Source organism: Aulonocara stuartgranti (assembly GCF_965226115.1).
Source record: "Aulonocara stuartgranti genome assembly, chromosome: 16".
In the NCBI taxonomy this organism is placed as follows: domain Eukaryota; kingdom Metazoa; phylum Chordata; class Actinopteri; order Cichliformes; family Cichlidae; genus Aulonocara; species Aulonocara stuartgranti.
Genome location: NC_138952.1, coordinates 36,404,882 through 36,429,332, shown reverse-complemented (window position 1 = coordinate 36,429,332; position 24,451 = coordinate 36,404,882). Strand labels below are relative to the sequence as shown.

Below are 24,451 nucleotides of genomic sequence, written 5' to 3'. Positions count from 1 at the left end.
GACTTTGTATTAATAGACTCTGCATGTTACTGAAGGTGGAGCTGTGGCACTCGAATCAGCTGCAGTAACTGAATTTTAGGCACTGAGTTGTGGCAGTTTGGGTTCAGTTCAGTTGTTATGCTGCAGTTCCTCTGAGTCAGGCACTGAACTGCTTGAGTTTCTGTCTGTTTATGGCTCTGATTGGGAGAAATCTTCTCAACTGTCAGCTTCAAGAAGCCATCGTCCAGCACTTGAGCTGTGCTCAACAAACGCCTGCATGTGGATGTGCTGTGCTAGAGGTAGATACATGCACACATCTGGTTGCACTGAAAGAAAGGAAAACACTGAAAACTGCCACTTTGTTACCTCAATATTAAAGTACAGCTCCCCCTGATTCCTGCTTACTTGTGTTTCAGCTGGAAACATAATGTTCCTCGTAGAAACAGTACGTTTCATTCCTGCAGAGCCCCCCGCTGCAGCTTCTTCTTTTATTGCAGCGTGTTTAGTTTCTTCTGCAAACAGAAAACAGTTTACCTGCTCAGAACGTCAAACACGTCCATGCTGGAATATATCATCCAGATTATCTGATGGGATTGCACTTATGTTTTACCTGCAGTGTGACTGTCACTTACAGGCCACAGCAGAGCAGAATAAGATTGATGTCTTCTGCTAAATGTCCCTCTGAAAGTTTCCTTTAAATATCAAACATATTCAGACTGCTGACGACACCAGTGAAACAAGGCTGCCGCCTCAGGCGCTCCCCGTCTGTGGGGCAACCACAAATGGACCTGATGGTTTTGAGACATTGGTCTGTAGCAGACAACTGCATTGTCTGGTTCACTTTAAGTCTCGTATAACAGGGATACTAATCATTTCCTCTGAGCCTCTTCTGCCTCCTCATCTTGTTTGTCTGTGTCCCGTCAGCGAGGACGTATGCAAACGTGGCTTCACTGTCATCATTGACATGCGAGGTTCAAAGTGGGAGCTGATTAAGCCTCTGCTCAAGACGCTGCAGGAGTCTTTCCCAGCTGAGATCTGTGTGGCTCTCATCATTAAGCCCGACAACTTTTGGCAGAAACAGAAGACGAACTTCGGGAGTGCAAAGTTCTCTTTTGAGGTCAGTGGGCTTTGTGTGTTTTACCCAAAACACGTTCAAAGGAAACCTTATTAACAGTAAGATGATTAGAGATTAGTGCTGTAATGCTATTTGTGTGGCAAACTGATAATAACTAATAATACTTTCAGGCATCTTTGATTTCCACAAGCTGCCATCATGATTTACGCATGTATTTATATATGTGGCACAGACGCTGCAGTCACTACACTGTAGTAAGCACATGAAGCACCGCAGGTAGTCAGAACTCACGTCTAACCTGTGTCTGTGTGAACAGACCAACATGGTGTCAGTTGAAGGTCTTGCCAAGCTAGTGGATCCCTCCCAGCTCACAGACGACTTTGAAGGCTCGCTGGACTACAACCACGAGGAGTGGATGGATCTCAGGGTGTCATTGGAGGAGTTCATGTCCAATGCTGTTCATCTGCTGTCCAGACTGGAGGATCTGCAGGTGGGGGCAGCAAAGGCTCAAAGAATGGGAGTAACTGCTATGGCCGATATGACCAGTGTTTCCTGTCTTCTGCAGGAGCTCCTGTCCAAGAAGGACTTTCCTGCAGATGTGGAAGGCTCTCGGCGACTGATAGAGGAACACACCCAGCTTAAGAAAAAGGTGAGTCACTATCAGTACAGGTGCAGACACAGTCAGAGACTTTGTTATCGCTCTAGATCGAGCTGTGCTAAAGCCAGCACAATTCAGTGTTCTCCTACTATTAATGAGAGGCTTGAACTGTGCAAAGCCACTGAAGCTACTCTCCTGCAGGTGCTAAAGGCTCCAGTGGAGGAATTAGACCAGGAAGGCCAGAGGCTGCTCCAGTGTATCAGATCGAGTGATGGCTTTTCAGGGAGAAACTGCATCTCAGGCTCAGCTGACTTTCAGAGCCTTGTGCCCAAGGTAAGCAACGTCCAGCCCAGCAAAGATCTCCCAGCATACACTTTTTTATTTAAGCTAAGGTTAACACAGGCTGGCCCCAAACAAGAATAGTAGCTTCTGTTGTGGTTTATCTATACTTTCTGATGCAAACAAAACTTTGAACCTAGACATGAGAATTGCTGTGGCACATTCAGATACTAATGCATCCATGCATGATGCTTGCAGATGCTTTTGGCCTTATATAAGAGTACTTACTGGAATATTAACTGCAAACCTGCAGGTATACTTTCATGCCTACATAATCAGGGCCCACATCGTACATGACCAGTAACGTTGACCGCTTTGAGGCCACTGTTGTTGTGATTTGGTGCTATAGATAAAAGTGAACTGAGTCTAGATGATTATTGACAGTTTTGTTCATAACTAAATGAAACTCACATCCTTCCAGCTGCTGAATGCTTAAAGCACATGGTATCATAACACAAGATTCAGTCCACAGCCTTATTTTTTCTCATTAGCCAGCTCGTTAGCAACCCTCATTATCTGACAAGTGCTGGCTGCATATTAGCTCATTAGCCAAAGGACTCCACAGGGAAAATTTGAGTGCAGAACTTGTTTGCATTAAGCACATGAAGTACATGTGCATTGCCTGCGTGAGCAGCATTTACATTGATGTATGAGTGTGAGACATCTTTCATATTTAAATCTGTGCTTTACGTTTTGGATTAAAGAGGATCATAAAGGCAATATCAAACCGGCCAATGGCATGCGAGTGAGAAGGTGAGGCTAAACTGTGGAATTATACACATGCAGGTGCTGTTTTGTTCCCCACTTGTGCACCTGCAGTACTAAACACAGCAGTAACACAGCAGTGTAAAAGACAGACGTAATGAACTGTTGGTTCAATCCAAAGAAAACCTGCCATCACATTCAGATCAGAAGTGATGTGCTGAATGAAATGTAAGACACACTCGATGAGCTTGCTGTTGTCATGTGACACATTGTGCTTTTCCTGACAGGTGGCCAGTCTGCTGGATAAGCTGCATTCCACCAGGCAACATCTCCATCAGATGTGGCATGTCAGGAAACTGAAGCTGGACCAGTGCTTCCAGCTGCGCCTCTTTGAACAGGATGCAGAAAAAGTGAGTTACACCTAAATATGATGAGAGTGTGAGGAAGGACGAGGCTGGGATGAGTACAAAGACATCAGGGGCCTGTGCTGGCGTGTGCACCAGCTCTGATACAATGCTGTTATGCATGCCTCATTCACCTGCACTGCTTTCTGTTAAACGCACTGGGGTTAGTATACCTGACCTGCAGACTAGAGCAGCCAGGGATTGAATGACCAGCCTTAGCTGACCTGTGCTACCTCCTGAGCTGCAGCCACAGTTCAGCATATCGAGGCTATCTTCTTCTTCTTTGGGTTTGACATTGAAAGATAAGGCTAAGTTTTCACACTGAGGTAGTTATCAGCTGGATAATATGTTGTTCGTCTGCTGTTTCGGCCTGGCAAACCTTCAATTGCCTTCAAGTTTCCTCAGATAATTTCAGGACACACTTTGTCGCTTGCTTGCGTTTCATACTGAGGTATGCCGGACTTTAATAACTCTTCAGAATCACCTTGTTGGTGCAAATATGCTTTTTATGATTATAGTCTAGCTGCTAGCAACAACATGCCTAAAACTACAATCTAAAACTGATGCTACATTGTCTGTTTTATTCCTCGAGGTTGTGCATGAATGCTTCATAGTTTGTGTGAAGTTGCTTAAAAATCAAATGTTCAGGTAGAAGGACGAGTGAAAAAGCACCACTTTAAAAATGACAGATCAGCTCCTTGGAAGCAGAAATCTGAGTATGAATGAAGTTCAAGACTTACACAGTTACTCGGGAAAGACAATGACTAAAAACCCTCTTACTGTCTGCACACCGAGGTCACACCTCATCTTCTAGGTCATGCTGTTTACTAGAGAACTGATTGGTCAGTACTCTCTTATGTACTTCCAGAGCTGTGCCGTATACAGTAAGTTACCATGGTGATGTAAAAGGTAAATCACCATTAAAACCTGAAAACCTCTGATTGTACCTGATAGAACGGGCTTCTCGTCCTGAGAAGTAGATGATGTGTAAACACCAAAGGCAGTGTAGCTCAACATCTATGAATAAACTGTCCCTTTGTGATGGAGACCTGTTGTTGATGGAGCCTCTGTGTACTGAGTCACACGTCATAATGAGACGCTGCCATCTAAAAATAGTTTCAGGCACTTTGACAAAAATAACCTAAAATCACAGAAGATTTACTTCATTCAGCACAGCTGCAAGCAGCTGCTCTTTACATCTGTACAGTCACTGTGTTGGGAAACTCCACTGTGGCCTGGATGAATCAGCCTGTGGCATTTCTCTAAACACAGGAATAAGTCGCAGTTATTCCAGTGGAAAATCAGCCAACATCGCTTTACTTTCTCCGAGTTAGTTGGAATTGTGAATGAATGTTAGAATTCCCGTCATTCCATTCATTAACATACCAGCCTGTTTACAACAGCTACTCCTGTTTCAGTCCAAAATGCTATATATGGACATTTCCCATATCAGGACCAGACTGTAGCTATTGTTCAAAGGCAAAGGTGATTATTATGACTTACTTTAGTTGTTATTCTGCTCGGGTGATGGGGATACAAAGACTGGCCTCACTGTTGTACAGGCTCACAGGCAGGTCCTGCTACATTAAAATACAGTAATTACTAGGAAAGCTGCAGTTTTTATGTTCATGGAGGCACAGTTTATAATATCTTACTGTCAGCTTGTACCTCTGCCTCCTGATAACAGAGCTGTGTTGTTGATGGGAGCATAAAAGCGCCCCTCTCGTACACAGACAGACACTGGCGGCTTGCTCTGCTGCTCCATACAGAAATCCACATGCAGATAAATATTTACTGTAAAGCAAACAGAGAAAAAAGAGAAGGTTTTTGTCCACATCAGTGTTGTCACAGCGAGGCACTGTGGGGGTGTGTGGACCCGTTTACACCGGGAATCACTCAGCTCTCGCGGTCGGGCCGGGAAAACATTCAGGCCTGACGAGGCGTCTGTTTTGTGGAAAACGCTGCAAGAAAAATGGCTGTGTCTTGGTTGCCGTGGTTACCGCGAGGCACAATAACCAACCCGTATCTGCGTGAAAGGATGAATTCTTCATCATCCTTCAGGGTAGGCTAACTTTTTCTTAACTTTCCACACTGTAGACACTCAGCTGTGTATGTCTGTGTCTGCACTGAAGTCTTTGGGACTTTGGATTTGGAGGGATTCGGTGCATTACTGATAATGTTTTGTGTTATCACGAGTTTACATGTGGTGTGAATCATTGCACTGATCTGCTGTGTGGTCTGCCTGCAGATGTTTGACTGGATCAGCCACAATAAGGAATTGTTCCTGCAGAGCCACACGGAGATCGGCCGAGGTTACCAGCACGCTGTGGAGCTACAGACTCAACACAATCACTTCGCCATGAACTCCATGGTACACGACGCCTTCGTAGTTCTTTGCAAACCTCATTTATCATTTATCGTGTTGTAAAAATGACTGGCAGGTCAACTGGTTTAATTTCTGTGTAAACTGCTGACAGTTGGAGCAACAGTCTTTTGATGGAGGCTCTTTCTTCCCAGAATGCCTACGTAAACATCAACAGAATCATGTCGGTGGCGAGTCGTCTGGCGGAGGCCGGCCACTACGCCTCCACTCAGATTAAACAGATCTCAGGACAGCTGGATCAGGACTGGAAAAGCTTTGCTGCTGCACTTGACGAACGCTCCACCATCCTGGCCATGTCATCTGTCTTTCACCAGAAGGCTGAGCAGGTGAGATCCCAGGAAAACCTTCCCAGATGTTTCTGAGCAGATACTCACTTACCCAGCCTTCACAGGGGGGACGTCGGCCACCCTTTCTAACCGATGTAACAGAGGACAAGCTGCACCTCTTACTGGTGACTGATCGGGGAACTGTCTAATCTAAAAGTCTCTCTGCAGTAGACACATGTCTAGAATGTAACATGCAAATGGGACATTTATGCTGTCTGATTATATTTAATAGATCAAACTGCTCTACTGCTGATTCTTGGAAGGTTGACATGGCAACAGATGGAACCTGTTTGATTCCTGCTGGGCCCTTGACATTAGCTACAAGAGAACATTTGAGAAAGCACGAGATGAAAGACAGGGAGAGAAGTGGGGACAGGAGAGGGATTGGATGACACTGACTCCAACAGAAAAGCAGATACGTGTTGACTCAGGAGGAAAAATGGAAAGAAAACTGGCAAAGCTACAGAAAGGATACAGTGAGAGTAGAGTGTGAAAAACAGGGAGGAGATAAAGTGGGTCTTCCTTTTAAGCCATGTAGACGGTTCTAAAGAGGCTGTTGAGAATGCATGTAAACAAAAAACTATGATGAAATAATGAGATAATAAAAAAGGATTCACAGGTCAGTTCAGCTTTATTTATAAAGTGCCACATCGCCTCGCTGGCATTGGTTAACTGTATGACTGGGATTTGCTGTGGAATATCAGACACCCTGTGCTCTTCACAGGTCAGAGCAGGTTCAGCCTCAGCACTGTGGCACATGTGAAAGGGTCCCGCATTAGACATGGGTCAGAACCACTGTCAGGCTGGAGCAGGGTGTCAGGGTGTGGAGGATGAGCTAACTGATAGTCTAACCTAAACCATCTGGGACATTAAGTTTTGGTCCATACGGCGATCCCAGGAGCTTTGGTATTCCCCTGGTCCAGATGTGGGAGGAGATGTCCAGGACGCCATGAGTACCATTTTGAGCATGGACTTGGCTGCTGCATCATTTTTGGCGTTTCTTTGAATTCAGGCCTCTGTGGGTTGATCATTTACACTTCCATCATTTGGATCATTTCAGCACTTTCTGCAGAATTTCCACCTGTTTATATATTTATATTTAAAGTTATCCATGAATTCTCCTTTGGAAAATCTTGTAATATATAGCATGTTAGAATTTTTGGAAATTTGCCTCCCAACTCTGACCCTGGTTGAGACGGTGACCTGGTTCAGAGGCAGATTTGATGAGATTTCCCAAACGTGCAGACCAGTATTAGTCTAGCTATAGCTCATGTGAGCAGGCACTGAGTCCTGCCACATCTGGACTCTGGCTGACCTTGACCTGCCTGATGTTAGGCCCAATATTTGTCCGAACTGCAGGACTTTATCTCAACACTACCACCTTAAAAATGAAGAAAACTGTTCTACTTTCATCAAGAGTTTGAAGCATTACTGTAGTGATGCAGAGAAGGGTAGATTAAACGCTCCCATACGGACAGTAAGCCACAAAAGGACGTTGATCATGGTTATATGGAACAGACCAAAGCTGACCCAGAATATCTGATACTGTCAAGGAACCAGAGAAACATCATTTTGTTGAATGAATCTTCTCATGAATGCACGCACTGTATGAATCCATCTGTGTCTGTTTCATTCATAAGTTTCTGTCTGAGGTGGAGACCTGGTGTAAAGTCTGCAGCGAGGGCGGGTTACCATCTGAGATGCAGGAGTTGGAGATTGCCATTCACCGTCACCAGAGCCTTTACGAGCAAGTGACCCAGGCGTACACTGAGGTAAACCGCCCAACCTACTCACTCAAATGAATGTTAGCGGCAGCTGAAGCTGACAAACATCACACAAAAACAAAGCACAACGCCGCTGTGTGCCTGCAGCGTCTGTGATCTGTGAAGAGCTGATCACTTTGGTAATGTGGTCACTCCACAACCTGTTTGTCTGGAAAACATTTAGGATTTAAAACATCTTTAATGTCCAGAAACTTCGCTGTAAATGATGTCACGTGTAAAAAACATTGAAATATTTGGGCTCCAGAGCCTCTTGTGGATGCTGCCAGTACTGCGGACTGAGACTGGCTGTGATGACAGGGTGCCATCGGGCAGTTGCTGCACTAACCCTTCAAGCTGTTGTGTGAAGACACTTCAGTAAATGTATTCTGTGCTCGCAGCAGCATTCTGGAGTTTTATCTTTAGACGGGGGTTAAATGAGTGAAGGTGAGAGATAGTCCCATGGTTGCTTTAAAGGAGGAGAGACTTCCTCTTTAGTGGGATCAGTCATGCCTGCAGTGGCTTCAGATCCTTTGGATTCTGGTTTTCAATAATCTGTACAACCATGTGACAAACATTGTTTTTTGCATACTTATGCAAATGTGACATGCACCATGCTAATTCATTTATAGAAGCCTTTCTCTTGGGTGGGCTGTACAGGTGCATCAGATATATTTTGCGACCTCTTTTTGACATTGTAGTTGTTGCTAATGAGCGTGTTGGATTTGTGCTGCAGTGGTCCCCTATGGCTGTGAGTAGTCTCGAGTCTCACAGTCATGGATTGCAGCTGCTGGGACAGTTTAGCTTGTTCTGCCTCATAGTCAGATCTGTTGCACACTAGAACACCACTCTAACCAGAACCCACAGCTGAGAACAAACTGGTTTGTGTGCCAGACTCAACGGGAACAAGGACTGCTGTCACTGCAGTTCAGGACACTGGTATTGGAGTTCTTAAGGTGAGGAAAGTGCAGACATCTGACTGTTGCCCCAAAGTTTATTATTACTTACATGTTTATTTCTTCAAGGAAAATGTGTGTTTCTGGTTTCACCCACATACGTGTGTAGATGCACTGGAGTGACATCACATTCTTAATCCATAAGGCTTTAATGGCCCACCCTTTGCAGCAACAGCAGCTTCCACTCTTCTGAGAGTGATTGTTTTCCACAATGTTTAGCAGAGCTCAGACATGTTGGACAAGAAGGTCTGGTCCCGGCTATTTCACCCTGAAGGTCTTCTATCGGGTTGAGGTCAGGACTCTGTGCTAGTCAGAGTTCTTCCACATCTAACTTGCTCCATGCTCAAGTCAGAAGTGCCATTATCCTGACAGCTTCCAAACCCAGATTCATCCATCGCCAGACGGAGAAGCATGATTCGACGCTCCAAAGAGCACGTCTCCACTGAGTCCAGTGCCGGTGTGCTTTACCCAACTGCATCAGATGGTTTGCGTTGTGTTTGGTGATGTAAAGCCTCAGAGTTGCTTAGCTATGGAAGCCCGTTCCATTAAGCTCTCTACAAACTGCTCTCGAACTAATCTGAAGTGCCACATGAAGTTTGGAGGTCATTAGCATTTGATGCTGAAAGTTGGTGACCTCTACACACTGTGCAAAGCATGGCGGACAAAGAAGCACTGTCGTCGGGGAATCTGTTAAAGTGTCACAAATAAGATAATCCTGTGATTGGTGGTCAGGGATTCAATTCATGGTCATGGTGACAAATCACAACAGCAGCTGGTTAAATGGGGCGTGTTGTATAAAGCTCTTTGAGCGCTCAGGTTGAACAGTTTGTAGGTGGCAGAGTCGTCTTTTTGTTTTATTGTAATGACCACAACCATACTTTAAATCCTAGAAACATATTAAGACTTTTACAGTTGGAGCACCGGTGACTGCTGCTCATGTGATTCATGTGATTTATGTGTTTGCAGGTGAGTCAGGATGGTAAAGCCCTGCTGGATGTCCTCCAGAGGCCTCTCAGTCCAGGCAACTCGGAATCTCTTACAGCCACTGCAAATTACTCCAAAGCGGTCAGTGTCCCTGTGTTACCAGTAGGAAACATGCCTACACCATCTACCGATTAAGCTAACGTTTGTGTTTCTCTGTAGGTGCACTGTATCTTGGACGTGGTTCATGAGGTTCTTCACCATCAGCGGCGTCTGGAGAACATTTGGCAACATCGAAAGGTCCGATTGCACCAGAGACTGCAGCTCTGTGTATTCCAGCAAGATGTCCAACAGGTAAACACACAGCAACGTTCAGGGTGTGACCAAAAGGTTCTGAGAACAGATCCATAAAAACGTTATATTTCCGTCCTTCTTTTCTCATTGAAGACCAGCTTCTTTTTTCAGATGGTCTGCTATTTTTCCATCTATCAGTGGAAGACCCATTTTGCCCCGTTGCACTTGCGCCTCTGTTGTGATCTCCTGAGCTGTGTGGTGAAATCATGGCGCGCGTGCCTGGACATGTCTACAGGGTGGAGAATGATTACAGTTTTGATTTTGATGGAAATATTCTCATCCCATCCTAGCAAACGTCCCCGTGCTGGCCAACAGTGGGTAGCAGTAGCTGTAACTGTCGGGCAGTGTGGGCAGGGAACTCAGCGTGCCAATGCAAAGCCCACAGCAGTTTTGGGGGTCCCCCCACATGGCTTCCTGTGGGCAAGCTTGCAGTCCACATCTAGAGTGTGGGCATGCTGTGCATACATACACTGCAGGCCTACAATGGGCCGCACTGGAGACTCTACTTAGTGTGGACGGTCCACAGTCAGCCCATTCTATGGGCTCCCAGTCTGGGACCCCACATTTCACTGTGGCTCCAGTTTGACACATTGACACTCGTGCATCACCGACAGCAATGACCGATGTGTGTGTGATGAACGTACCACACGTTCTCTGCTGCCTTCTGTGTCTCCCACGTGTGTGGTGGGAACATTGTGGTGACAAAGTGCTCTGGTGTAAGCCCAGCGTCAGATAGTGAGGCACCAGGAGTGAGATACAACCAAGCACCGCATCATTCATCTCTGAATTCTGCCTGAGCAGCTTTTTGTTCTTTGTTAAATAAAATCACTAACATGAAACGACTTTCAGTGTCTCTGCATCAAACTTCAGCAATAGTGTGCTGGGCTTTAACACATGCATCCAATTCAGACGGTGCCACCTATAGGTTCAGTAAGGAACAGCAGGTACATGGTTAAACATTACTGTGCAAAAGTCTCAGCCTCCCCCACATTTCTTTATATTTTGACTTTAATGTAAGTGGACTTGAGCAATAGTTTTCCTTTAAAATCAGTAGTGGACTAAAGAGAGGTTAGTAATCCACTCAACACTGACCTATGACCTATGAGTCATGCAGGCAAAAAAAGGTCCCAAACTCAAGGAATAAACCATCAAGTGAAAGCAACACAGTGAAGCACTTTCAGTCTTTATTGAAGCAGTCAGTGTTCTTTATTTCCATTTATGTGTCACTGTTAGTATTTCCCATTTTTATTAAATAAAGAAAGTGAGGGGTGGCATTCTTGCACCTTACTCCATGTTTCAGTTGTATTTTCCACGTCTGAGTGTAGAGCTATGCTGTAAGGAAGAGCCGCACCAAACAGGAGAAAGCTCCGTACAGCTTTCCAAAGACTGAACGTCTGAGCTTCTACAAATTAACCTCACACATGAAAGCTAGCTGGCTATAAGCACGCAGGTGGTTGGGACGGTGACTGGCCTGGAATCACTAATGCATTTACCAGCTCAGCTCTGACAACATGCAGGTCCTGGTGGTGCCAGCGTTTGCTAAAAGCTGGCCAGGTCGGTCAGTGTGATGATGTGTGGTGAAGCTTTTGCACAGTACAGGAGGTTTTATTTAAGAATCTCATTTTGTTGAATTTTCATGCAAGGCCCAGCTGTACATATGTGTGTTTATATTTCTTTGGGGAAATATAAACACACTCTTTAACTTTTCCGGAGGACAGACACATATCAGCACATTGAATTCATTTGCACAGGCCTGATGTATCTGCAGCTCTGATGCATTTAGTGTATGTACAAACAGGCCTTGGCAGAGCGAGTTAGAGCTGCAAACTCACAGATGAATGCTCTAAGTTTTGGCGCCATGCAAATATTTATTTAACCCAGGGGAGACTGTGGGAGAGTGTTTAAGAGAAGTAAGAAGACAAAGAGACAGACTGAAGAAGAGATCATATCAGTGGGTTATAAATTCACTTAAAGCAGAGCTTTGCAAGTTGTACTTGTCATGCATCACTTTCTATGAGCCCCCAGAGGGAGAGGCACAGGCACAGAAAGTGAGAGAGCGACCTTATACAATCGTGCATAAATCACTAGAAAAGGCTGTTGCACGAGTGCTAATGCTACAGGATATACATGACCCCAGAGATGAAGAGTGAGAGATGCAGACGTGAAGGCTGAGCGTACGATGTGTGCAGATCACCAAAGACAGTCCAGCTGCAGTTTCAGTCTGTGCACTGTGACCCTACACTGACGTCTCTGTGGCTCCAGCTGCTGCACTGACATCATGAGTGCACGCTGTTGCTTCAAGGCCTTGAAACACATAATTTGCTAATGTGCGACAGGCTGGATGTTAATCCTTAGGATCCAGAGGTTGCCTGAGCTGCTGGTCTTACTGGACAGAAGATGGGTTGCCTGGGTTCATATTTTATTGCAGCAGTCATGCATAACATGCAGAAATGAAGATGTGTCAATATTTCAGTATGAACATTTAATGGAAAGAATGGGCCTCTGTTAGTACACCGTGCACCTCATTTCCATTTATCATTGGAGATCTGAATGTCTTCAAATTATTGTCACTGTATTTACACAGCTATGTACAAGCTATATATACATATATTTGTCCTGCAGGAGACTCAGAGGGTAATGAGTGAGAGATCCAACATTTGGTTTCATGTCCAAACTCTGATTACATCATGTTTGTGCCTTAAAAAAGAGGCATCGATTTGTTTGATCTTACATGGCACACAGCAGTGGTAGCAGTGGAAACATTCTGACGTCACCAGATACAAGAATCAAGTGAACAAGTAACCAGTCAGCTGCAGGGAACCATACACTCGTAGGACTTTTCTCAGTTAACCAAACTGTGGAGGCGCAGGTTGACTCTGGAGTCTGTACATTGAAATTCCACGGGCAGGTCACCCACTACCCCCTTGTGGAAAGGAGGGACCACCACTATGCCACTTAATAGCCAATAATATATTTTAAGAAATCACAATTTCTTTCAGCAAATTATTTTAGTCAGAGTTTTAGTGGCTCTCAAACCTTTACAGGGCCAAAAACATGTTTTTTCATTGTTTATTCCCAGTCTCAGATGAACTGGAACCAGTACTGGGGTTACTGTCCAGGGGAGAAAAGGCTACAAAAGCCACAGAGCTAACAGCTCATAACACACTCGTATATGAAAAACATGGCATGGAGACATCCTGCTCTTCTCAGCTGCACTGACCTACATTTCCCACCCAGATCATGAAGGTTTCATTGATTTCATTCTTTATTCATGAGCTCTGAGACCATTTTGTGCATTTCTACACATGTCGGCAGAATAAGAGTTGGAAGTAGCAACGAGAGGTTTAGCAGGTGACCTTAAATCTTTGCTGTGTCTTCGGGATGATCTAAAGAAGGTGTTTTCTCCCGTCCAGGTGATGGACTGGATAGAAAACCATGGCGAGGCTTTCCTCAGCAAACACACGGGCGTTGGGAAATCCCTCCACAGAGCCCGAGCCCTGCAGAAGAGACACGACGACTTCGAAGATGTAGCTCAGGTAAGTTACTGGATTTGATCCTACTCTGAAGGCTCCTCTTCTCTGTTGTTTTGTTATGTTGTGCTGCAGTTTAGCTGAAAGGAGCAGGTCCAATTCGTCCAGGTCTTGTTAGCAGTAGAAATAAAAAAAGGTCAGCTTTGCCTAGAAGAAGCAAAAAAATCAGCCCAGTTTTTAATCACGTTTATCTGCTCACTGTGCAAACATCTGTTAGTTATCTGCCCTGATTAATTCCAAATTTTCTAAACCACCGTGTCTGCTGGTGGAAGCATTAGGAAATGCCTTTACACGACCATATATGGTCAAAGGCTTTTCTGAAAGATCTGCAGAAGATGTTATCCACATCCATTCCTCAATTTCACCGCTGCAGTTTGTCATGTGTTAAACAAACAGCCGAGTGTTGGTACTGAAGACGATCAGTCCAGCCTTTCTGCTCCTAATCTCGTGCACGTGTGAAACTTCACATGAACAGCTCACTCGGCCGCCTAACTTTATCTTTTATTGTGTGTTTATTTTTGCAGTCCTAACTTTGGCGCTTTGGTCGGCTGTGGTTGGTTTTAATGTGAGATGAAAATGGATGTTGACTTGACTTTATATGCAGCTGAAGTTGTGAAGACTGGATCGCGTGTCGGTCAGATTTGGCCCCCTCGTCTGCCGGTGCACGGGGCCGTGTGGCGTAAAGTCCAAGGGCTGATTTATTTTTAGGCTTCAGACAATAAAGGTCCTTGTACAACATTATTGTTGCTGCGATGTTCTCTCTTTTTGTCATCTCTCCTCTGTCATTTTATTCTCTTCATATGGAAAAAAGTTTTGATCTTTTATTAAAAGTTTGCCCTTTTTGACTTCAGTCATGTCAGAGCTGTCTGTAAGTACCAGGAAGCATCGGTGTAACTGGAATCTATTACACTGGTTAATACAGTAAAGGGATAATCCCATAAAGAAGCGAGTGGTAATCCTATAAAGAGTAGTTGTATGATCGGATATTTACACTCTGGATTAGGATTATCCTTCAGATCACCAGTGTTTACATGTCTCTCTGTCCCTTCCCTCGTTAGTTCACTCTCCTTTTTGCAACATGGATACATTTAGCACATGTCAGATGAATATCTAAGTATATTTGCACAAACAGAAAGACGTGGCACATGTCTGCAAGTCTTGCTTTGTGATGTGATGCTGTGTCATTGCTCTCCTCATCTGATTAGGAACATTTGAGCCTCCCGAACATTAAACAGAATGACTCAAATACTATTTTACTCCCACTGAAGTCTTCATCTTCCAACTTCTCCTCCCGGCTTTAAGCCTTCATTTCTTCAGAGAGCGTTGGCTCAGTCGCCTGCTTCACTACAAAGACGTGTTGGCTGATTAGGACGTCCTAATATGAAATATGATGACACTGAAAACTCTGTTAACAATGCAAATATGTGTGTACAACGTTTGGTATGTGGATTGTGTCTGTTTCACTTGGTTGTCCATGAGCAGTTACAGGCTTATTACAGGTGATTGGTTGTTGCAGCTTATTGACAAGATAACATTGTAGCCTTTTGTATGGAGTCTACATTAGGCTACGTTCACACTGCAGGTGAAAGCGCATCAAATCCGATTTTTCTGACCCTGTGCGACCATCTATCCGATCATGGTGTGACAGTGTGAACGGCACAAAGCCGATATTTTCAAATCCGATCTGGGTCACTTTCGTATGTGGTCCTGAATCCGATACATATCCGATGTTTCAGAAAGCGACTGCTGTTTGATGGTCAAGTCGTATTAAATCCGTCTTTTACGTCACTGACAGAAGACAGACGCCAATTATCAGCGCCGGAGAAGACATCACGAACACTTCCTGGCCATCCAGTGAAACTGTTGGGAAGACAACGTTGGAGAAACGTGAACATTTTCTTTGTCTCTGCAGATTCTGACAGAAATCTGCAGCTATCCTTTGAAGCAGCGCTCCTCTAAAACAGCAATAAGGATCATTATTAGGTTATCGACATTATTATGTAAATAACAAAATAACTTAAAGCAAAAATTGGGAAACGTGAAGTCTGAAGTCTTTATATTAAGGCCATCAGTCAAACATACTGTTGTAAAAAAATCGGATTTGATCAAAAAATCGGATTTGATCAAAAAATCGGAATTGAGCATTAAGACCTGCAGTGTGAACGTAGCCTCTGTGTGGGAGCATTTATTTGATGTATTTATTGTGTCGGACCATCAGTCGACCTTTTGTCCAGCTCTCTGTGGGGGTTGGAGCCCCTCCACACTGTAGGGTGAGACACGGGTCCACCCTGTGCAGTCATAAAGCTAACACAGAGAAACAGTCGCACACATATGAACACCTGCAGAATCACAGCGTGTAACCTAAATGCATAGTTAAGCTCCTAAGACCTGAGTGCATTTTTAATTTCTCTGTGCCGTTTGGGCTGATGGGCACCTGATGAATGTAAAAACAAAGAATCACCTGATTTTTTATTTTTTTTACCTGATATTTGTTTCTGAGAAAAATGAGATCCACATAAGAGGACATTAGTCTGTGGCAGTGTAATGTCCTCGTAAGTGGACATCAGGCCCTTGCAGAGACACTGCACATTAGTGGCAAAACACCAGGACCTGAAAAATTCAAAGAACAAAGGTTACGCCCTCTTCTATAAATGTATAAGGAATCTTCTGAAGGTGATTACATAATGGTTTTATTCAAAGTTTCTTACATAATATAAGAATTACTACACATAATGTCAGAAAACTGATACTAAAGATACTTGGATATCATTGGATGCTAAACAGGCCTTCGATAGAACTGAACGGCCGGTTCCATCTAATGTGGTTCCCAGATTGGGTTTTGGTTTGTGTTTCTCAAGAGGATCAGAATCTTATACACAGAGCCGATTGGCAGGCATAACAAATGGAATGACTTCTAAACCAATAACAGCGACCTGCCCAACAAGGGTGCCCTCCTCCACCAGTGCTGTTGGCCCTCGGCCTGGAGCACTGAGAGTACACCGAGCTTTGACTGGGATCCAATGAATGACAAGTGCATCTTATATATCTCTACCCCGATGATGTTCTCCTCTTCTTATCAAATCTGGCAGTATCTAAATACATCAAAATGGCGCCGGTGAGGTCGGCTGCCGTGCTGGATGCTCTGCCCTAACTTCTCCACTTTTTGCAGTTTTTCGTCACTTTTTGCTATATCTGCGATAATCTTGCATGGGCATCATGCAAAACACACAAATCCGCTACAGTAGAGACATTCTGGTTTCTATTGGTCTGCAATACGCGAACATTTCACCATGTTTAACTCCGGACCCAAACTGGCCAAAGGAGATCCTGAGAGAGAACAAAGGACGCGGCCCTAAGCGACGGCCTCGAGGTAAAAGAGCCGGCATCAGGAACAGGCTACGGGCTCGCGCACACCGCGCACCCATGCCCAGTATCCTGCCAATGTTTAATCCATCGAGAACAAGCTTGATGACCTCAAAGCCAGAATCAAGTTCCAGAGAGACATTCGGGACTGCAACCTCCTCTGCTTCACCGAGACTTGGCTGAACCCAGCGATACCAGACCACGCCGTGCAGCCGACGGGGTTCTTTTCGGTTTACCGCATGGACAGGACAATGGAGTAGGGGAAGAAAAGAGGTGGTGGAGTGTGTTTGATGGTGAACAACAGATGGTGCGACAGCACAAACATCTCCCCACTCACACGCTCTTGCTCGCCCAATCTGGAGCTTTTGATCGTTAAGTGTCGCCCTTTCTATCTCCCTCGGGAATTCACTGCGGTCATTGCCTGCACTGTTTACATTCCGCCCCACGCGGACTCGGACACTGCCTTATGTGAGCTACATGAGGCTCTCACACATCAACAAACACTTCACCGAGATGCCGCACTCATTGTTGTGGGAGATTTTAACAGAGTGAATCTCAAACGGACATTTCACAACCTTCACCAGCACATCAACTGCCCCACCCGGGGCACGAGGACATTAGACCACTGCTACACCCCGTTCAAGAACTGTTACAAGGCTCAACCCCTGCCGGCATTTGGAAATAGGACCATTCCGCCATCTTCCTCATACCTGCTTACAAACAAAGGCTAAAGCAGCAACCACCAATCAGGAGGGAGGTCGCTCGCTGGACGGACCAATCGGTGGCCACGCTGCAGGACGCACTGGATGACGCAGACTGGGACATGTTTCGGCGCAGCTCTGATGACATCAACATGTTTACGGAAGCGGTTGTGGGATTTATCGGGAAACTAGCGGACGACACAGCAGAAAGAACTATCATCCGAACGTTTCCCAACCAGAAGCCGTGGGTGGATAAAAACATCCGCGACGCTCTGAGATCACGCACCGCTGCCTACAATGAAGGGCTTGTCTCCGGTAATATGGACCTATACAAGGCTGCGTCCTACAACGTGCGCAGCGCGGTCCGAAAGGCAAAGCGGAGCTACGGGGAAAAATTAGAGTCACAGCTACGACAGTGCGACTCTAGGAGCCTGTGGAAAGGACTGCGGACTATAACGGACTATAAACGACCAGCTTCTTCAATGATGAATGCCGATGCTTCACTGGCTGATGAGCTGAACACGTTTTATGCTCGCTTCGACGCCGCAGCAATTAAAACAACAAACGGCTGCGCGCGCTCGGAGTGCACCAGTGAAGAAAATGCATTCGTCATCACAGAGCATGCCGTGAGGAACACCTTCAGGAGGGTGAACACCAGGAAGGCAGCAGGACCAGATGCAATCCCTGGCCGGGTCCTTAGAGCCTGCGCTGACCAGCTAGCACCGGTGTTCACGGAGATCTTCAACCTCTCCCTGGCCCAAGCTGTGGTTCCCACGTGCTTCAAACGGTCCATTATTGTCCCTGTTCCAAAGAAACAACAGCCCGCTTGCCACAATGACTACCGTCCAGTAGCACTGACTTCAGTTGTAATGAAGTGTTTTGAAAGACTGATGAGAGATCACATCACTTCTTCACTTCCTCCCACCATCGACTCACTTCAGTTTGCTTACCGGACTAATCGTTCCACAGACGATGCCATATCTCACCTGCTCCACACATCCCTGAGTCACCTGGACACTGGCAGAGGGAATTATGTTAGGATGCTGTTCGTGGACTACAGTTCAGCATTCAACACAATAATTCCCTCTAAGCTTTTCACCAAGTTGACGGATCTAGGACTCAGCTCATCACTGTGTCAGTGGATCCTCAACTTCCTCACAGACAGACCCCAATCAGTGAGGGTAGGAAAACAAGTCTCCCCCTCCATCTCACTCAGCACTGGAGTGCCTCAGGGCTGTGTTTGAAGCCCCCTGCTGTACTCACTGTACACTTATGACTGTGTAGCCACATCCGACACCACCTCCATTGTCAAGTTTGCTGACGACACTGCTGTTGTGGGCCTGATCTCCGACAACATCGAGGCGGCCTACCTGGAGGAGATTAGGAACCTGGAGACCTGGTGCCAGGAGAATAACCTCCTCCTAAACATCAGCAAGACTAAGGAGCTGATCGTGGACTTCACTACAAAGCAGGCGAGGAATTACAAACCCCTCATCATCAGTGGCACGCCAGTGGACAGAGTGGACAGTTTCCGATACCTGGGTGTCCACATCACTCAGGACCTGTCATGGTCCTGTCACATCAACACCCTGGTTAAGAAAGCCCGTCAGCGTCTCTTCTTCCTCAGAAGACTTAGAGACTTCCATCTGCCACTGAAGGTGCTCAAGAACTTCTACTCCTGCACCATCGAGAGCGTCCTGACGGCAAACATCTGCACCTGGTTTGGGAACAGCACCAAGCAGGACAGACGAGATCTGCAAAGGGTGGTGCGCTCGGCAGAACGCATCATTCAATCAGAGCTCCCTGACCTGCTGTCCATCTACACCAAGCGGTGCAAGTCCAAAGCTAGGAAGATTATGATGGACCTCTCCCATCCCAACAATGGACTCTTCTCACTGTTGAGGTCTGGGAAGCGCTTCCGCTCCCTTAAGGCCAAAACAGAGAGAATGAGGAGGAGCTTCTTCCCCCAGGCTATTCGGGCCCTGAACCAGGTGTAGGACTGGACTCTCCCAAACACGTCACTATAAGACTGGACTCTCACACACGTCACCACACGCACCACCACACATTTCCTATAATCCTATAATTCCTATAATTTATAATCCTTATCTTTATAATCTCTTCTGCTATTTGCACATTCTTTACTGTAAATTTCTAAGTTAATTTGTAAACTTTTGTAGTAAATTGTAAATATTGTAAAACTTTTCTTTTGTCATTTAATGGTCGGGCATTGCACAGCTACAAGCATTTCACCCCCATGTCATACTGTGTATGGTTGTGTGTGTGTGACAAATAAAATTTGAATTTGAATTTGATTTGAAATTTGATCTTCAACCTCATAAAACAAAGTGATGCATTTGGACAGTTTTCGGAATAAATTATACAAAATCATGAGTGGTTAGCACTGTTGCCTCACAGCAAGAAGGTCCTGAGTTCAATTCCAGCATCAGGTCTTTCTGTGTGGAGTTTGCATGTTCTCCCTGCTGTGTGGCTGCTCTCCGGGTACTCCAGCTTCCTCCCACAGTCCAAAGACATGCAGTTAGTGGGGCTAGGTTATTGGTTACTCTGAAGTGCCCATAGGTGTGAGTGTAAGTGTGAATGTTGTCTGTGTCTTGGTGTTACGGTGTGAACACACCGTTAGCCCTGCAGCAGACTGGCGACCTGTCCAGGGCGTACCCCGCCTCTCACCCTGAAACAGCTGGGATAGACTCCCCACGACCCTGGAAAAGGATAAGTGGAAGAGAACGGACGGATCAATGTTATATTTACATCAAGAGGAAAGAGATTCTCAAATAACAAAATCACTGTTTAAAAATGCAAAAGGAGGATTCATGTTTTGATTCATGTTCATGATTTTTTAAGAATTAAACCCAATATAAAAACAACCATTTGAACATTTTAAGGATTCACCAAACCGTGTTTTCTCACCAGTCTATCCTGATGCAATAATGCATCCTTTTCAGCAGGAAGAGCTTTAGGAGCCTTTAAACTATGGGCGAGTAAAGGCTTCAGAACATAGCAGCTCTTCATTCAAACAGCGCCCGTATGATCGGCTGTGTCTAAACTTTGATATCTCTAAGAAGCTCTTTTTTCAAATCCCTGCAGTTGAGACAGTTTATTTAAACCAAACATCAGTCGTTCACATCTGAACCACAGCTCCTACACCGTGAAGACCAAACGATAAAGAAAGACACATTTCAGTGTTTATAATGTAACTGCTGCCTTTGACCAAGAGTCTGTCAGTAACAGGTTACAGGCAATGAAAACTGATATTAAGATGTTTAAACGCCCGGGAACAATCCGTTCACACAAGACTGAGATGATTACAGGAGTCAATGACAATGAGACCTTACCCCTGAAAACTGAATTGGTGGTCTCCTGATATTCCTGATGTTTGTTTGAAGTATTTGGGTACTTTGTGTCAGTGTGTGTGAGACTGTCCGGAGCTCCACAAATCCTGACAGATGCTAGTGCAGACGTTGTTGGGTCTTTGGTTCCAGCTCCTGTGAACCTCGAGTTGAGTTCTTCTGATATATTTGAGTTTTGTGGTTTTCCTTCATTATGATTCATGCTTTGCCTCCGTGTCGTGCCCACGTGTCTCAGGTCGGCATCTCTGTGTTTCCTGTTTTATTTTGACAGTCTTTGTTGAGCTTCCCTCTGTCTCCTCACTCTTAATTTGTCCCAGCTGTTTCCCCATGTGGTTCCACTCCCCGATCACCTCCTGTCTGTGTATATTGTGCGAGTTTCCCCCTGACCTTTGCTGCACTGCGAGATTTCTTATGTCAACATTTCCAAGGTTTTCCTAGTGATCCGGGTTTTGTGTTTATGTATAAGTTCTTCCCAGTGTCGGTGTTTCTCAGTTTGTAAGTGTGCCTTAATAAACGGCACGCCCTCAGTTCCTCTCAGTCTGTGTCCTGTGGTTGGCGTTTGGTTCCTCACACAAAACACATGATCTGTCTCCGGGTATCGTGACAGTTGGAGTACAGGTGGTGCAAACACTGTCTGCTGGGCATCTACCCAGAGAGCCCTGCTTCATCAATATGTATTGATTTTTGGACTTTTAGGGGCTGGAAGAATCAATCATTGGAGACAAAAGGAAAAGTGGTCACATGTTATGTTGGACAAACTGACCTGGACTGTCAGAGGAAAGGCAGAGGGTTTGAAAAAGTATGGAGACTGTGATTGGACAGCAGTGCAGAATTCAATTGTTGGTCTGTATCTGAATGTGTTTGCTCAGGGCGACTGTTTAAAACGCTGGAAATGTCGATAAAAACATTGAAGTATAAAAACTGGAAAACTGCACCAAAAAACGGTTGCGCTCAGCTTTTTGGTATCGTGCACTGCCAGCTGTGGTTCATTATACCAAACTAAGGGAATGTTTCTCTCTACCTTGCAGAACACTTACACCAACGCAGACAAGCTGCTGGAGGCAGCCGAGCAGCTTGCGCAGACAGGAGAGTGTGACCCGGAGGAAATCTACAAGGCAGCTAGACACCTGGAAGTGCGAATCCAGGACTTTGTCCGCCGGGTGGAACACAGGAAGCTGCTGCTTGACATGTCTGTCTCCTTCCACACACACACTAAGGAGGTGGGGACAGTTTTGCTATTTATTCCATGTAGAGACAGGTGATAGATGTGTGTTGAAGCATCAGCCTGAAGTTATTCACTCTCTTTGCATTGACGATCATTTCTGTCTGCGTGTCTGCATCCAGCTATGGTCGTGGATGGAGGAGCTGCAGAAGCAGCTGCTGGACGATGTGTGCTGCGATTCTGTGGACTCAGTTCAGACTCTGATCCAGCAGTTCCAGCAGCAGCAAACAGCCACACTGGAGGCAACGCTCAATGTGATTAAAGAGGGAGAGGAACTAATGCAGCAGCTGAGGTAACAGTCATACTCTTCTTATTGTGGCAGTATTAGAGCGAAAGAGAGAAGCTGACACCAACTAACAACTGAAGTAGTGAAATGAGGATTTCTAAAGTTAATAGAGCATCTCAGATTGTAGCATCAATACTGCAAATGTCATAAAAACACACAGACACATAAATACTACACAAAATGTTCAATCAAAGCACAATAACAGAAACAGTGATAGCAGCAGAAACAGGAGGGGTGGAGCAGTGAGTTCAGGGGTGGTGTCAGGACCCGCACAGCTGATCTCCATCCATCCTGTCGGACACCGGGACAGGACAACAGACAAGTGTTGGACTAACTGGAGCATCCAGCTGGAAAGCTGTAAAAGTGAACTGGTTGGAAGAAACCAGTAAAAGAAAAAACGATCATTTTGAGAAAAAAGCTGAAATGATCTTTGGGGGAAAGTCCAGAGTTTACAGTTGATTTATAAAATGCCTCTTTACTGCAGGAGGGTGGAACTGCTGTGCCTTTGCATCTGTCCAGTACCAGCCGTTCATGTCCCGTCTTCATACTGATCAGCACTCTGTGTTTATGTGCTAATGAAACATCATTTCCTTCCTGTGAAATGCACTATACACAGGTACACACACACACAGGTCTTTATCACCAGCTTCCACATTTATTCATAGTTTTCCCAGGTTATGATATGAACACAGTCTGACAGCTGTCGGTCACAGCTGATTTCTCTCTCCCTCCGCTCCTCCGGCCGTCCGGCCGACCCTACACCCCCCCCCCCCCCCCCCCTTGGGGCGCGGGCAGGATGCGATAGCCGCCGTCTTCTCCACCTGTGGACGCACCTGCCGGCCCCCCAAGTGGTACCCCAGATACTGTACCTCCCTCCGTCCAACCGCACACTTCTTCGGGTTGGCCATGAGCCCCGCCCTCCTCAGGGACTCCAGGACCGCGGCACATGCTCCGCCCAGGTGTCGCTGTGGATGATCACGTCATCCAGGTAGGCAGCAGCATATGCAACGTGCGGACGCAGCACCCGGTCCATGAGGCGCTGAAAGGTGGCAGGGGCTCCGAACAAGCCGAACGGAAGCGTAACGAATTGGTACAACCCGTACGGAGTGGAGAAGGCCGTTTTCTCCTTGGACTCGGCAGACAAGGGAATCTGCCAGTAGCCCTTGGTTAAATCCAGTGTCGTGAAAAAACGGGCCGTGCCCAGCCGATCCAGGAGCTCGTCGACCCGGGGCATGGGATAAGCATCAAAACGTGACACTTCATTCACCCTGCGATAGTCGACACAGAACCGTATAGACCCATCCTTCTTTACCACAAGAACGATGGGGCTACACCAGGCGCTGTGCGACTCTTCTATCACTCCCATTTTCAGCATTTCAGCCAATTCCCTCTGAACGATTTGCCGTTTATGCTCAGGAAGCCTGTAGGGCCGTGAACGCACCGTCACGCCAGGCTGCGTTACAAAATTATGCTCAATGAGAGACGTTCGGCCGGGCAGGGGGGGGAACACATCTGCAAACCGCTGTTGTAACGCGACAACGTCCGCTCTCTGGGCCTGTGTGAGATGGTCATCACAAGGGAGGGAGGCAGGAATGATGGAATTTGGCACCTCCGGCCCCAACTCATCTCTCTCCTTAACCAGGCTCACCAGAGAAGCGGTTTCAACCTCTCTCCACTCTTTAAGGAGATTGAGGTGATAAATCTGCGTGGCCCCTCCCCTGTCCGACCGTGTGACCTCATAGTCAACGTCCCCGACTCGCCGTGTGACCACAAAGGGTCCTTGCCACTTGGCGAGCAACTTCGAGCTGGAAGAAGGGAGTAATACAAGCACTTTATCTCCCGGTGAAAATTGCCTGAGTCTAGCCCCTCTGTCGTACAGGCGCTGCTGACGCTGTTGAGCCTGGAGCAAATTCTCCCGTGACAACCTCCCCAAAGTGTGGAGTTTTGCTCTCAGGTCCAACACGTACTGTATCTCATTTTTGGCGGGGCTCGGACCGTCCTCCCAGCTTTCTTTAATCAGGTCGAGCACCCCACGTGGCCTCCTGCCGAACAGCAGTTCAAAGGAAGAAAATCCCGTGGAGGCCTGGGGCACCTCCCGCACTGCAAATAACAGAGGGTCTAGCCAGCAATCCCAATTGCGTTCATCCTCGTTAATGAACTTACGAATCATGGACTTTAAAG

General features: G+C 46.0%; 1 protein-coding gene across 5 annotated transcripts in view; it reads left to right on the top strand.

Moving 5' to 3' along the window:
• The window catches only part of kalrna (kalirin RhoGEF kinase a), a 149,711-nt gene that overhangs the window by 48,085 nt on the left and 77,175 nt on the right, over positions 1–24,451 (top strand). For all 5 annotated transcript variants that reach the window (XM_082507921.1, XM_082507919.1, XM_082507920.1 and 2 more), the window contains exons 4-16: positions 904–1,096; positions 1,371–1,544; positions 1,620–1,703; positions 1,854–1,985; positions 2,984–3,106; positions 5,349–5,471; positions 5,618–5,809; positions 7,450–7,581; positions 9,492–9,590; positions 9,669–9,800; positions 13,214–13,336; positions 21,791–21,982; positions 22,107–22,276. In XM_082507921.1, the coding sequence (XP_082364047.1) occupies positions 904–1,096; positions 1,371–1,544; positions 1,620–1,703; positions 1,854–1,985; positions 2,984–3,106; positions 5,349–5,471; positions 5,618–5,809; positions 7,450–7,581; positions 9,492–9,590; positions 9,669–9,800; positions 13,214–13,336; positions 21,791–21,982; positions 22,107–22,276 (1,869 nt within the window). The remainder of the gene's footprint in view (positions 1–903; positions 1,097–1,370; positions 1,545–1,619; positions 1,704–1,853; positions 1,986–2,983; positions 3,107–5,348; positions 5,472–5,617; positions 5,810–7,449; positions 7,582–9,491; positions 9,591–9,668; positions 9,801–13,213; positions 13,337–21,790; positions 21,983–22,106; positions 22,277–24,451) is intronic.